The 16772-nt window shown below is 39.9% G+C and overlaps 1 protein-coding gene across 9 annotated transcripts in view; it reads right to left on the reverse strand.

Annotated features, from left to right (window-relative positions):
* The window catches only part of mecom (MDS1 and EVI1 complex locus), a 166960-nt gene that overhangs the window by 86768 nt on the left and 63420 nt on the right, over window positions 1-16772 (reverse strand). For all 9 annotated transcript variants that reach the window (XM_084419420.1, XM_084419418.1, XM_084419413.1 and 6 more), the window contains exon 2: window positions 16145-16497. In XM_084419420.1, the coding sequence (XP_084275546.1) occupies window positions 16145-16497 (353 nt within the window). The remainder of the gene's footprint in view (window positions 1-16144; window positions 16498-16772) is intronic.

Raw genomic sequence — 16772 nt, forward strand, 5'->3', positions numbered from 1 at the left:
AGAAGTTGGCCGATCCTTTACACAAGCTTTGTTCGGATATATATATATAAAATATATTTATATATTAGGGCTGTCAACGTTAATGCATGCAATTACTTTTAATTAACACATAAAAAAATTTTTTTACGCAAATAAAGCCAGGCTTAATATCAGAATAATATTCAGAAATGGCAGAGAGAACAGCGACTCTCGGACAGGTTTCATTGAATCATATATTCCAGTGTCTGCTTTAAGACACGAGCTCTGTCATATTCTGTCAATGTTTCTTAAGAGCGCAAGCCCTCATGCATCCATGTACTGCAGTAGGCAGATCAATGAGGTTGGTTTAATGTTCAGTATCGCAATTTGACTAAACCAGAAATATATATATATATATATATATTTATTAGGGCTGTGAAACGATTAATCGCGATTAATCGCATCCAAAATAAAAGTTTGTGTTCACATAATATACACTCACCTAAAGGATTATTAGGAACACCATACTAATACTGTGTTTGACCCCCTTTCGCCTTCAGAACTGCCTTAATTCTACGTGGCATTGATTCAACAAGGTGCTGAAAGCATTCTTTAGAAATGTTGGCTCATATTGATAGGATAGCATCTTGCAGTTGATGGAGATTTGTGGGATGCACATCCAGGGCACGAAGCTCCCGTTCCACCACATCCCAAAGATGCTCTATTGGGTTGAGATCTGGTGACTGTGGGGGCCATTTTAGTACAGTGAACTCATTGTCATGTTTAAGAAACCAATTTGAAATGATTCGAGCTATGTGACATGTTGCATTATCCTGCTGGAAGTAGCCATCAGAGGATGGGTACATGGTGGTCATAAAGGGATGGACATGGTCAGAAACAATGCTCAGGTAGGCCGTGGCATTTAAACGATGCCCAATTGGCACTAAGGGGCCTAAAGTGTGCCAAGAAAACATCCCCCACACCATTACACCACCACCACCAGCCTGCACAGTGGTAACAAGGCATGGTGGATCCATGTTCTCATTCTGTTTACGCCAAATTCTGACTCTACCATCTGAATGTCTCAACAGAAATCGAGACTCATCAGACCAGGCAACATTTTTCCAGTCTTCAGCTGTCCAATTTTGGTGAGCTCGTGCAAATTGTAGCCTCTTTTTCCTATTTGTAGTGGAGATGAGTGGTACCCGGTGGGGTCTTCTGCTGTTGTAGCCCATCCGCCTCAAGGTTGTGCGTGTTGTGGCTTCACAAATGCTTTGGTGCATACCTCGGTTGTAACGAGTGGTTATTTCAGTCAAAGTTGCTCTTCTATCAGCTTGAATCAGTCGGCCCATTCTCCTCTGACCTCTAGCATCAACAAGGCATTTTCGCCCACAGGACTGCCGCATACTGGATGTTTTTCCCTTTTCACACCATTCTTTGTAAACCCTAGAAATGGTTGTGCGTGAAAATCCCAGTAACTGAGCAGATTGTGAAATACTCAGACCGGCCCGTCTGGCACCAACAACCATGCCACGCTCAAAATTGCTTAAATCACCTTTCTTTCCCATTCTGACATTCAGTTTGGAGTTCAGGAGATTGTCTTGACCAGGACCACACCCCTAAATGCATTGAAGCAACTGCCATGTGATTGGTTGATTAGATAATTGCATTAATGAGAAATTGAACAGGTGTTCCTAATAATCCTTTAGGTGAGTGTATGTGTGTGTACTGTGCAAAATGATTTTGTATATATAAATACACACACATGCATGTATATATTTAAGAAAAATGTGTTATTTATATATAAAATATTTATATTTATATATAATACAAATGATATATATATATATATATATATATATATATTTATTTTTTTTTTTATTGACAACTTAATTATCATATAATTTTATTTTTATTTGTATATAAATAAATAAATAAACAAACAAACAAACAAATAGTAGGGCTGTATGAAACCTAGTATTTAAATCTCAATGACATTAGCAGTTTGGAGAAAAAAACATTATATCATTACAAGATTTTTTTTTTTTTTTTTTGGCATAAAACTCCAATGTTCTGGCTCAACATTCCAGTGTAGTTCCCAATTCTGGCCCAATTCTGGCCCAATTCTGGCTCAAAATGGCAGAGCGGGTCACAAATGGTCTGGAGAGGAAGCTTTGCGTCGTGAAGGTACACTGACATACTGTACTACATTTTTTATTCTACCCTGTTTTCCATAATAAAAATGCCTGTTTCCCCAATCTTAAAATGAAAGAAAGCAGTCCAATTGAACTTTCTTCAGTTCTTTAGTTCTCTCTGTTCTTGGTCTAAAGGGGTCTGGGGCTTGTGTTGTGTGTTTTAATTGGATGACTGATGTGTGTGTCGGTCTGAGGCTCAGCAGACGTAGGGTGTGTGTGTGTGTGTGTGTGTGTGTTCGTGTGTGGTGCACCTGGAAGACCTGCTAGTGTCAGTGGAGCAAAGAGTGGCCAATGAGCACAGTCTCTCTCAACTTTTGGCTCCAACTTTTCAGAGAGGCAGGCAGTGTGTTTGGCCCTGGCAAACTGTCCTAAGACCTCCTAAACCTTCTTCCCCAAATAAAATCCCCCACAAAGGGCTTTTTGTCCCCTGCAGGCAGCGGTAGCGCTTCAGGAAGTGGGCGCGCTCCATAGCTGATGATTTATGGCTGGGTGTCCTGGGTGGCAGTTGGCCGGACTCCCGCTGTCAATCAAACCGGGCTCAGGAGCGACGGCCAATGGCGCGGCTTCCCCCCATCGCTCTAAAGAGGTTACAATGGCTGTCATAAAGAAAAGTAAAAGAAGGAAAGAAGGGCGCCGCCATGGAGGAGAAAAAGAGAGTCCGGACAATCTGAAGACGAGGGAAGATGGATGTGTTCTCGCTCTATTTAAGAAGAAACCCTGGAAGTCTCTCTCTCTCTCACTCTCACACACAAAAACATCTCACTCTCTCTTTCTTTCTCCCCGTCTCTCTAGGGGGTTTGTTTTGAAGGTTGTGGATGGCAGGATGTCAGGGTTATAATCTGCCGGGGTAACCGATGGAGAGGCTGTTCCTGTGGTTGGCCCGAGATGGTAACTCGTCTTGACCAGCCACAACAATTAGAGCAGATCTCTGTCCTAACATTACAGACACACGGACCAGGAAAAATCCTGCCTGATGGATCAGGGCTGACACAGCCAACCAAAAGGACTGGAGAGGGTGTGTGCGCGTTAACCCGTTATCCGAGAGGATGACCAGGGACAAAGTCCTACCCCGACTACCTGCTGCCACCCGGAAAATCTGATTACTCCCTCGCTCTCTCTCTTTCTTCTCTATTTCTTGGTCCCGTTTCCTCTCTGTCCGTCTGTCTAACTTTCTCTTCCATGTTCCCCTTATCTGTCTCATGGTCATTTACGCAACCCATCTTGTTACGAATGTGTAATTAATTAATTTATTTCGCTGTTTTCCATAGAGTTACAACACATGAGGACTGGGGTTATTTTAAAAAATATATATAATAATAATAATACAATCAATTCTTATTATTCTATGAAAATCTCTCCTTGGCACACAATGTCCAATTCATAAACAAATTATTATTTTTAGCTGAATTATTTCAATAAATCAATTCGTCTTTGTTAAAGTGTTTGTTCTTTGTTCGTTTTGATTTGTTCACCTCACCGACTCAACTACTCAAGAAAGTTATCAGAACATAACCAACTTTTTGGCCTGTTTTCAGACAAAGCTTTCGGAAAACATGGAATAATGTCATACAAGTCATTTGGACCATTTTTTTATGGTGGTTTTGCATCCTTTCTGAAAGCTTAACTTCACATTCATTGTAACTGCATGGGGGGGAAAAATGACCTGTACATTATTTATGTCTTTGTTGTTCAAGAAAGTCAAAGGTTTTGCAACAACATGAAGGTGAAATGAAGAAATGATTCCTTTAATTTCTTGTTTTGGTCCTGGCTAACACTCTCTGCTCCTCCACCTTCCTCAGGTTTGAGTAACTCTATCTGTTTTGCTGAGCTCTATTCTTAGTTGAGGAGGTAAGTGTGTGTGTGTGTGTTAAGGTTGAGTGGCATGTATGAACTGTCTACCCCACACAGAAGTTTAGAGCGGGCTAACGTGAAACACATGATAATACAGCTTGTGTCAGCTTCAATCAAACTCTCCTCACACACACACACACACACACAGCTCTTTAGCAACATACACAACTCCCTTAATACACACAATTAAACACACACTTTCCTCTCATTCAGGTGCTTTATTAACAGAGGAAGAAACAGAGCAGGAGAGAGGAACAGATTAAGAAGTCAGACAGAGAGATACAGTATGGCCCGAGAAAACTGTTTAAATCATAATAATATTAAAACAACAGTGTGCAAATTAAACCAGAAATTCGCACAGAGCCAAAGAAAGATGATCCGTGTGTGTTTGTTGGTTGTGTGTGTGTGTGTGTGGTTTCTGAACTGGTTTAAACAGGTAGAGGACAAACTAGAGTAAGAACAGATTGAACTACAGATCCGAACTATATGCAAATTATGCACAAAAAATATAAAAATGTGTCTCAAAAACATTCTGGGGAATGAAATAATGTGTTATTGTAATTATAATAATGTGTTATTAAAAAAAAGCTAAATGTTTTTCTTTTAGGGATTATGGTTATGGCTAGAGCTTGCAGTAAATATAATAAGCTTTATACCACTGTTCAAAAGTTTAGTTATTTAAAGTTATGTTTTTGAAAGAAGTCTCTTATGCTCTCAATTTATTTAATCTAAAATACAGTAAAAACAGTAATATTGTAAAATATTATAACAATTTTAATAACGGTTTTCTATTTTAATATATTTTAAGACGTAATTTATTCCTGTGATGGTAAAGCTGAATTTTTAGCATCATTACTCCAGTCTTCAGTGTCACATGATCCTTCAGAAATCATTCTGATATACTGATCTGATGCTTAAGAACATTTCTTATTATTATTAATATATATACATTTTCTTATTTTCTTATATATATATAATATATATTTCTGTTAATTCAGTCACAGAAGTCAATGTCCCCACCATGACATAAAAACAAGCACATACATATTTCTAAAGAAAGCTTGTGAAGTTTCCAGGCTTATGTTCCGGTTTTATGGAAAACATGCACACATGCAATGACATCACGGTCACATTAAGATACAGCTGTGTGAGTAGATAGGGTTACAAATATGTCTAGCTGTAATTTAGTTTCAAAACTACTAATGAAGCTTAAAAAAAGTTAGTCAGTCAGTGTAGACACCATATTTAATTTGACAAATTGAAAAAAAATATTGTAAGACACATAAGTACAGTCTGTTCAGCATGATCTAATGTGTTAAATTTCCCAACTCATGTTTCATGATTAAAATTCTTAAATTTCACTGAATTGAATATGACAATTTATGTAAAAATGGTTTTATGTATGATTTACACTAAATTAGACTATATTTTTATTCCTCACAGCTTTGTTATAACCAATAGAGTCTACTTTATAATATATAATAGTACAACCCCAAATCAGAAAAAGTTGGGACACAAATTGTGAATAAAAACAGAATGCAATGATGTGGAAGTTTCAAATTTCAATATGTTATTCAAAATACAACATAGATGACATATCAAATGTTTAAACTGAGAAAATGTATCATTTTAAGGGAAAAATAAGTTGATTTTAAATTTCATGGCATCAACACATCTCAAAAAAGTTGGGACAAGGCCATGTTTACCACTGTGTGGCATCCCCTCTTCTTTTTATAACAGTCTGCAAACGTCTGGGGACTGAGGAGACAAGTTGCTCAAGTTTAGGAATAGGAATGTTGTCCCATTCTTGTCTAATACAGGCTTCTAGTTGCTCAACTGTCTTAGGTCTTCTTTGTTGCATCTTCCTCTTTATGACGCACCAAATGTTTTCTATGGGTGAAAGATCTGGACTGCAGGCTGGACATTTCATTACCCGGATCCTTCTTCTACGCAGCCATGATATTGTAATTAACCTATGGCTAAGCCACGCCCCCAAACGCGATGAGCCAATCACAGTGCGCATAGCTAACCCAATACACTCGGACATTCTCTGCTTTCACGTCCATTGAAATGCATTGCAATTAGTCAGTTTTCATTCGTTTTTATATGTTTTTTCTTGTCATTTTTGCTTTTAAACAGCGTGTGTGTGTGTGATTTTGGTTGGGTGACAGTTGTAGGTTACAGTTTGACAAGAGTTTACAGTTTGACAAAAGCACAATGTTGTGTTTTACACAAATATAAGTAGGCTAAACACTTTGCAGTTTTAATGATGTCCTGTATGAACAAAATGGAGTATGTTTTTATGTTTCCACTGTTCGATCGCGCCAATCTTGACATCGCAGCCTGTTCATTATGCTGCGTTCACACCAAACGCGAATAGAGCGTCAAATTCGCGCGTATCGCGTCTAGTTTGACGCTTGAACATTTTGAATCCATTCGCGCGTCCAAAGCGAATAGGTGGCGCGTATAAAGCCAGCGTTTGAAGCGAAATAGCACCAAACTATAACGTTTACACTGTGAACTGTAAATCTTTGTCTGGAGCTGAGGCTTATCGACCTTCTCAACAATAAAATTATTAATATAACCCTCCAATGCATAGTTAAGGCCCCTTTGGTGACTTCGAGATGATATATAATCTTTCTGTCTCCAAAAATCATCAATTGTCTCCTACTGTGACAGCTAGCGCCTGTTACCGAATGTTGACAGTTTGTCCGAGTGAGTGGAGGGGGCGTGGCTTAGCCATAGGTCAATTGATGCAGTATATGTTCTGGCATTGTCATGTTGGAAAATGCAAGGTCTTCCCTGAAAGAGACGACGTCTGGATGGGAGCATATGTTGTTCTAGAACTTGGATATACCTTTCAGCATTGATGGTGCCTTTCCAGATGTGTAAGCTGCCCATGCCACACGCACTCATGCAACCCCATACCATCAGAGATGCAGGCTTCTGAACTGAGCGCTGATAACAACTTGGGTTGCCCTTGTCCTCTTTAGTCTGGATGACATGGCGTCCCAGTTTTCCAAAAAGAACTTCAAATTTTGATTCGTCTGACCACAGAACAGTTTTCCACTTTGCCACAGTCCATTTTTAATGAGCCTTGGCCCAGAGAAAACGCCTGCGCTTCTAGATCCTGTTTAGAAATGGCTTCTTTTTTGACCTATAGAGTTTTAGCTGGCAACGGCGAATGGCACGGTGGATTGTGTTCACCGACAATGTTTTCTGGAAGTATTCCTGAGCCCATGTTGTGATTTCCATTACAGTAGCATTCCTGTATGTGATGCAGTGACTTCTGAGAGACAATGCCACTCTGAGAGGCTCTTTTTATACCCAATCATGTTACCAATTGACCTAATAAGTTGCAAATTGGTCCTCCAGCTATTCCTTATATGTACATTTAACTTTTCCGGCCTCTTATTGCTACCTGTCCCAACTTTTTTGGAATGTGTAGCTCTCATGAAATCCAAAATGAGCCAATATTTGGCATGACATTTCAAGATGTCTCACTTTCAACATTTGATATGTTATCTATATAGGCCTGTCGCGATAGTCAATAAATCAATTAATCGCACGATAAAAAAAATGAGCTCGATAATTTTTCCGGCCGCGATAATTCCATTTGCATGCCTGTTTGTTTTCCTCGTCTCTCTCTCTCTCTACCAAAGAGACTGGATGACCACTCTCGGTTCCTTCGCGTATATGAGGAGTGAACTCTCTTGTCAGTTGCATGGTCTCTGTGTGGCGAGGCGGCGGGTGGCGCTTGTCAGTCACATGGTCTTTGTATGGGAAAGCGCCGGCGGGACTGCTTGCGGCGACTGCCGGGAGAGAGAGAAGATGCTAGTTGTGAGTTGGAGGAAAAAAAAAAGAGAAAAAGATGGAATTGGTTTCAAAGCCAAACGCTACAGCGAGCCCAATCTCGTGAAAATGCGTATCTATACCACGAATGTTATTTCTCGTGCCATTTATACGGCAAAAATAATACGCACGCACTCCTCACCCCTAATCCTAACCAAGTATTTTCAGTGCGTAGAATATACACGCAATAAAGTGCGCCCCCGTCTTCCCGACAGTACACAATCACTCGGGCGTTCGACAAAGTAACAGGAGGTCAGTGCAAAATGGTGTGATATGGCCCGTTGAGGCTTTTTTTAGTTGTTTACAAAGGTCCTAACTGGCAGTTTTAACTGTTATGGAATGTATCACTATTTATGTCTGAGCCTAATGTTTAATATTTTTTGAAGTGCAAATGTGTACATCCATTTTATTGTTTTTGGTATTTATTCAAGTGAATTTTTTTGTTAACAGACACTGAGAGTCCATTGCTTTTATTGTTTTGTTCATTTTTTGTGGATATTTAAAATGTTTTCCGTTCCGTCAATGTTTAATATTCTTTAGAAATAAAAATTTATAGATCTTTGAAAAGGTGTACCTGCATTATTATGCCATTATCATTATATTAGATGAAAATGGTCTCAGAACGACAATATTATCGTTTATCGCAATGATTTCTTGGACAATTTATCGTCCAGAAAAATTTGTTGTTATATCTATATTCTATTGTGAATAAAATATAAGTTTATGAGATTTGTAAATTATTCCATTCCTTTTTTACTCACAATTTGTACAGTGTCCCAACTTTTTCTGATTTGGGGTTGTAAATAGTAAATGGTGAGAGAGAGAAAAAGAAAGATTCAGAGACACAACTATAGAGAGAAAGACAGAACAGGGAGCGAGACAGGGTGTGGGCTGATACAATCTAGCAAAGAGTAAGAATGTTTGAAATAAAATCGAATTTCTTCATATTAACGGCACTTTCTCCATCAGCTTTCAGCCACGCTATATATACGAACATGACGTTGAGAGGCACGAGTCCTTTCCAGTGCGACCCTGCATATCAAAACACGCTGTCAAGACTTCTCAAACACGTCTGTTGAAAAACTGAACGGCTTCCAGGTCACTGGTACACATCTGCTTAAATTTGAACTATTTTTGTCAATTAGTAAATTACCCCAGAAATGACTGGCGATCACGTTTTACGCTTAACCCTTACGCAAACATCAGGCGGAGTGATTGACAGCTTGACAATGTGATGTAAACAATTTCCAATGAAAACGTCTGGAACGTCGCTTTAACGCTCGCTTGCTTCGGTTGGTTTGGTGTTCCCGATGAGGGGAAAATAATTACGGGAAAGAAAATCCTGAGTACAACAGAGTTTCAGTGAAAACACTGTATGATATCAAAACAAATTTTTGGATAAACATGTTGTTAGCCACTCTGTGGTCGAAGCTGAAGGCTTGGGTTTTAAACAAAGGGTAAAAACAACTAAATTTGATTTCCTCAAGCGAAGTTCGCTGATATCAGCATTGTGAAGTTTCATTGATCCACAACAAAATACACTTGGCCATGTTTCCCACATTTTTAATGGAAACCTCATGAGTGTGTGAAGAGATGTGCGTCTCCTTATGCGTGTGTGTGTGTGTGAGTTTATTAAACTGTCTTTTGGAGAGCCCGCAGCAGGTCGCCATTCTTGTTTTGTGTAAAGCGAGCGAGTGAGAGACAGGAAGAGGTGGGTTCATTTTAATGAAACCCCACCTTCTCCTTCCCACAGAGCTTTTCACCAGGTACACCCCCCCACACCCAAACACACACCCCCATTCTTACACATCTAATGAGGTCACGACCTTCAGAGACACCCCCCCCCCCCCTCACCTGGCACTGTGACACACACACACACACACACACACACACAACCTTGTTATAAAAGTATTTGTATACCAACTCTACAAGCATTTAACCCCCGGCTTCCCCACCCTGCTGAGAAACTCAAAGAGAGAGAGCGAGAAGCAAACATTGCTGTCTTGTAAGCCAGCTGATTTTCATAATCTTTATGTTTTGTTTTTTGCTTTCTCATACTCTTTAATCACAAACACATCAACTGTAATGAAATAACACAATATAGCATAATGAATTAAATAAAAATGTACAGTATTTATTTATTTATTATGTACATTAATAATACATACAGTATGTATTAATAAAATGACATATTTAGATTTATATTTGTTTCTTGGATATTTAGCTAATATATTAGTGACAAATTAGAGTCACCAATTGTGTTGATTTATATTAGCAGATCTCAGTTTCTCAGAAACTGCACCCATCACAATTTTTTTTTAATCATTTTGGTGGTTAATATGAGAAATATTCCACATTTGTGGTGGAAATTCCACATGCTGTTATGGAGTAAAACAGATGTTGATAAAATGTTTCCCCTGATGATAACATTTTTCACTGAGATAAAATTGCATAAAACGTCTGTAAAAGTTTTCATTGTTTTTGTCGCTCACGTCACTTACGGAATACGGTTGTCATTTCTGTATTTGAGTCCTTAATACGGTTGCGTTCACACACAGTCCAGGGATTTACGGGAGTGAGAACCGCATTCTATAACCAAACTCACACCTCTACATTTTCAGGACTCACACAACCGCATTCTTGGAAAACTTGCGCAGTGTGAAAGAAACCGAACTGGACAAATAGTTGTCGGTCACATCATGCAGTGTGAGTGAGCTGCTCTTCGCCGCACAATCACGTCGTGTCTACCGTGTGGTGTTGGTTTTAATGCTTGGTTTTGGTAACTTACAGTGACGGAGATATGAGCTGTGTGTCATCTGAAGGCTTTAGATCCAGGCACTGTTCTCCACAGGAGCTTCTCCTGTCGGTTTTTTGATCTACACGCAACTCAAATGCTCCTCTCTCCACCCAGATATAAAATCTGCTGTCGGTTAATGAAGATTTGACAGATGAACTCGCGGCTCGATTGGTCACGTATTGTGTCAAAAGTTCCGTTTTATGGATGTCGCCATCTTTTATATTACTTTGGTCACTGTCTATGGTTACTGGTAAGAGGATACAGGTTTGACTCCTGTTGCACATTCATACAGACAATGTTTGAGATGCTACTGTAAGTTGCTGTTTGAACGGTTAATTTCGAGACTTACTACACGGTCACCTATAAGTAAATCCTAAAAAAAGAGTCTGAACATAGCCTTAGATCCACAAAAGCAAGGACGAAATATATATATATATATATATATATATAGATAGATAGATATATATAGATAGATATATATATATATAGAGAGAGAGAGAGAGAGAGAGAGATAGGCTAGAGATATATATATAGATAGATAGATATATATAGATAGATATATATATAGATAGATATATATATATATAGAGAGAGAGAGATATAGGCTAGAGATATATATATATAGATAGATAGATATAGAAGTCCATCTGTTTATATACATCAGTCATCAGTGTGTTTTAATTTGTACACTTTTGACCAAAATTATTTTAAAGTAATAAAAACACTTGGACACACACCTTAAAGACAACATGAAACTCAAAACATTTACAGTAGCATCCAAAATGTAAAGGGTGGGATTTAAAGGGATAGTTCACCCCAAAATGAATATAAGCCCATGATTTACTCACCCTGAAGCCATCCTAGGTGTATATGACATTCTTCTTTCAGACGAATACAATCGGAGTTAGCAGCCGTACGCATCGATTTACGCCAAGAGTAACCCTTGAACTTGACGCACAACGTAATGACGAAAACGGTTGCCCAGTCCTGTTTGTTTGAGCCACGAGAGGCGTCATTGCGTTGTGCGTCAAGTTCAAGTGTTACTCTTTTGGCGTAAATCGATGCGTACGGCCGTCTGCCGGAAGCTAGTTATTTTAGTCGATAAAGTTTTAAATATGGAAATTCTTCTTACACAATCGCATCGCTTCACTTCAGAAGGCCTTTATTAACCCCCGGAGATGCGTGGAGCACTTTAATAATGAATAGATGCGCTTTGATGCACTTCCAAAGTCATTCACTGCCATTATAAAGCTTGGAAGAGCCAGGACATTTTTTAATATAACTCTGATTGTGTTCGTCTGAAAGAAGAATGTCATGTACACCTAGGATAGCTTCAGGGTGAGTAAATCATGGGCTAATTTTCATTTTTGGGTGAACTAGCTAATCGTTCGTTAAGCAATTTCTGAAAAATATTTGAAATCACCAAAAACAAACAGGATTCCTAAAAGGATCACACCCTATCTTGATATCTCCACCCCTAAATTCACAAACATGCTATGCAACACACACCTCCCACCTAATGAGTGTTTACGCCCCCTACTGCTGATTGGCTACAAGTGTGTTTTGGCTCTCGGCCCGTTTCTCAGAAATCGCTTACTGCACCTTTAATTATCCATCAGGATTTGACTGAATGTCAGGGTGTCAATAAATTATTAGTTAATATTCCTATTTATCCCATTTACGTGGCCTGGAAAAAATGATTACACTTTGTTGAAAGATTACAGAAGCTAACATTTCTTTTTTTTATTTAGATTAATGTGTACTTCTGTTTTGTGCACAGTAAGTAAATAAAGTCTATGTTGATTTCATGTTGTCTTTAAATAGAGCGGCAGTGAAACTGTGCCAGTATTGTGTACTGTAGGCCGGTCGAGTCCCAATACAGGAAGCCTCTTTCTCTCTCTCACACCTTCTCTCTATCCTCCTGAGAATGAGCGGGTGAAACGGTGGAAGCGTTCTCAGTGAATACTTTAAAACATAATGCTTCATAAAAACACATGAGATGAGTTTTAGAAGTCTATCTGAATGGCTTGTGTGTGTGAGGTCAGTTTCCCTGAGACAGGGATTAAACTTCCTTTCGGGCCCTGAAAAAGAGAGGAGGAATATATATCGGAGGGGAAGAATAAGGGAAGACAAGGAGCGGATAAATATTTCTGAGAAAGACTGACAGATCGAGCGGACGGGAGCGGGAGAGTGACAGACAGAAGGGACAGAGAGAGAGAAAGAGAAGGTTCCAGCACAAAAGAGACAGACAGAAAGAGAGAGAAGTTGGAGAGCAGGATAGCGGGATGAAAAGACGGAGGAGTGTGGGGACAGGCATGCTGAGGAGGCCTAATCCCTCACCCCTATTCACACACACTCTTAATCTCCAGCCACGTACACACACACACATACACACACACACACACACACACACACACACGGGGCTAATCTCCTACGTCCCCTCCATCTATGTCCTTGCACTCAAAAGGTGCACAAAAGCTCCTGGACACCCCCCTCACTGCCACACACACACACACACACACACACACACACACACACGCACTTATTTTCATTCACACAAACACAACATAAGGTCACACACACCTTTGCAGGGTCAACATACAGTGACCTGTCCTAAACAACCAGAGTGCTGCAAAACCTCAACGCAAAATGGCTTTTTGTGCATTGTGTGTGTGTGTGTGTGTGTGTGTTTATTTGTGAGGCAGGTGGTTTTTTATTTACTGAAGTCATCTCAACTCATAACTCAACAGCTTTCATTACTCACACACACATAACACAAGGAGTAAAGGTTTGAATTTATGATGGTGGTTCAGAGAGCTTCTGACCTCTTCAGTGACAAACCTCCCTCATAGTCAGTTATGGACCTTCTAATACAAACACACGCACATACACTAACTACACAAACGATCCATATGTACGATTTGCACACAAAAAATCACTTCAATGCACACATATCATCCGCAATGTCACACACAGCTGTGCAAACATAAAAAGTTGTCCTAGACACACATTTCCATACAAAAACTCACATGCGCAGACATATTTTCAGCTGTATATAGACACAAAACAATCACACAAACATATGCACGCAATCACACCAGCAAGCACCTTTGCACAATCAAACAAATACATGCAAACAATCACACAAAAAAAAAGCACTTGATCGCACAAACAAAAGTAAAACGTACACAATCACGTAAACACCTGCACCTTCCAATTTTTCGTGCAACACTAACCAACAATCAAACACTTCTACACAATTACAAAATCACAGAATTAAAGACCTTCACACAAACTAACAATCAAACACCTGTCAACATTTTCAGGCTGACAAAGACACACAATCAGGCTCATACAGATGTGTACAAACATTATAGCACTTGTGCTTTGAGCGTCTATTCCCTCACACACACGCACACACGCACTTCATCAAAGCCTCCAGATGGGTTCGGTCTTTATCGTACCCCCGCCGGTGACATCACTCTTCCACACAGCAAAACTGATGATGAAAGCAAACAGATCTATCTTAACTCGCATTTACCAAATCAATTTTATTTTTACAGTCTCTTGCATATTGGCATATTGACGGCTTCTCACTCGATGGAGGGAGGGAGGGGGGGTGCAGAGGAGAATGAGAGGGAAAGGCAGGGAGATACGCTTAATGCCATTTACCATATTTAATGTGTCCATGTCATCATTGAATATCCCCTCTGAATAATGCGCCACTTCATCATAAATTCTTTACAACTTATTTACTTAATGGAGAGAGTTATGGGCCGCTGTCAGCCAGCTAATTAAACATAGTGATACAGCACTGCCGCGCCACGCTGTCATCCGTCCCCCATCTCTCTCTCTCTCTCTCTCTCTCTCTCTCTCTATGTGGCTTCTCGGTTTCTTAAATACATATTATTCAAGCATGCAATAAATTACAGATAGATTAAAATTCATGAAACCCTTTTTTTTTCCTCCTTCGTTTCCTTCCATAGAGAATGAACAAGAAAGAAAGAAAGACAGCGGGAAAGAGAGAGAGAGAGAGTGCTTGCTCAAGAGACTGTAAATCTACCATTGGGAGACAGCTGCCTTTTCAATCATATTAAAACCTAATGTTTGCACATGTAAGATTTCTGCCATGCTGAGGAGGGAAAAAACAACTTACAAAGTGAAAAAAGTCAGAAGATTAAAATGCAAGTTTAACCATTTTTGTTTTCCAACGAGAACAGTCGCAAGAACAAATTCGAACCTTTCAACAGCGTTTAGTCAAAGTTAACCATAATTACATATGCCAACCAAACTTAAACCATAATACCATGTCCTGACAAAAACGCCTCTAAAAAAACAGCCTGGAACTGATTATTAACGTTTAAATCATCGCCATACAAACAGGACCAAAATCCGACCGGAGCAGACCAGAATTAATCATAAATAAACATATCATAAAAGCTGAACACCTATAATTCAAAGGGCACTAAAGTGTGTGCAAGCAGCTCTGCTTAAGCAGTGGTTTAAGGTGTGTTTACAGCCAGATAATATCAATATCACGAACCTCTGCTTTAATACTGAACGGTCGTTCTTCAAGAATGAGGGTTAGTTTCTTTATCAGAGCAGGACGAGTCTATTTAAATGTTCAATTAGCCTGATACTCCTCCTGCGACCTCTCCAGCCAGGCGAAATTAGCCTAAAATGACCCTGACTAAGACCACACTCGACCTCTGGCCTTGTCTTGTGACCTGGTTTCGACTGGGAGAGTAGACTGACTGATATCTGACAGACAGGGCAGTCACGAGGAGGGGCGGTCTTTAACCTGGCTGAAAAGTAGGATTTATGAGCCTCGGGCTTTAATTGAGTTTGGAAAGTCTAACTCCTCCCACTGTGATGACATCACCGAGGGAGAATTGACCACTCCAATCTATCAGTGAGGTCAGAGCACTAAAAAACACCAAAGCAATGCATTCAGACAATTGTCAGACCAAACCTCTAGTTAAAAATGACAACATTTTACAAATTTTTGTAAAAAAACTGTTTTCTTCCTCAATCCAATTCCTGGAACTGAGCCGCAATTTCTCAAATCACTCCAGAATGGCACACGAGCCTGGTTTGCTGTGACGAATGAGCATGTGAAATCTTCTGCACATATTCTCAGACTTAAGTGGCATTAAAAAGACTTTCAAGGACATTTATATTATGTAATTGGCATAACATTGACCAATAGCCTGTCTAGTAATTGTGACTAATGGGATTACGGCAATGCTGACTGGGGTTAGTGTAAGATCACAGAGCTGAGTAGAGGTGCTTCACCATAAAACATACGGGCCAGGGTTAATCACACTGCCTCGCTACTGATGACAGTAAAACCCAAAGTCATAACAGCAGCCCATGAGCCCATGTTATCTGCACGCTTCGACTCCAACCGTGTGAGGATTTTCTTATCTGAAAAAGGCTGTAATCAGACAACTGTAGAGGAACACATCTCGAATTCATTGTTTGATCCTACCTCCCACGCCTGGGTAGCATTTTCTGGGCTGTGTCTTGAAGTTCCCTCGTGGGGTCCAAGACGTTCTCCCACCTCCAGTCTCCTCCGGCTCCAGACACCCAGGTTTCCTCTGGTGACGGCCGACTCGCGGACCTCAAAGTCTGGGGGCACCGATTCGACCCCATCCCCGGCCAGGTACATTGAAGTGTGGAACGACGGGTGGAAGGGGGAGGGGGCGACTGGGGAGGCCGCATCACCTGATAGGCCAGGGGAAGGAAGGTCACTAGCAGTGGCCAATGGGAGTGGATCTGCATCAGATACTCCAAGTTCTTCCAGGTCATCAGAGGCGAAAAGAGAAAAGTCCTCTCCATCTCCTAAACGAGAATAGACAGAAATATTTCACTACATGAGACTTTAGCAGCTATTCAAATGTACAATTTCTGTGGCACCAAAAAGAATGTTAGTTTAAGCGGCCTATAAAGTACTGACTAAACCAATGGAAAAACGGAGAAACCGTTTATTTTAGCAATTCTGTTTGGTGCCTCTAGTGGCAAACAAACTGTATTACAACATCAACTTTGAGACCTTATGCTTATAAATCCCACTGGTTTCATCATTCGAATGTTATTAAAGAACATTAAAATGAATG

This window comes from Rutilus rutilus (assembly GCF_951802725.1).
Source record: "Rutilus rutilus genome assembly, chromosome: 9".
In the NCBI taxonomy this organism is placed as follows: domain Eukaryota; kingdom Metazoa; phylum Chordata; class Actinopteri; order Cypriniformes; family Leuciscidae; genus Rutilus; species Rutilus rutilus.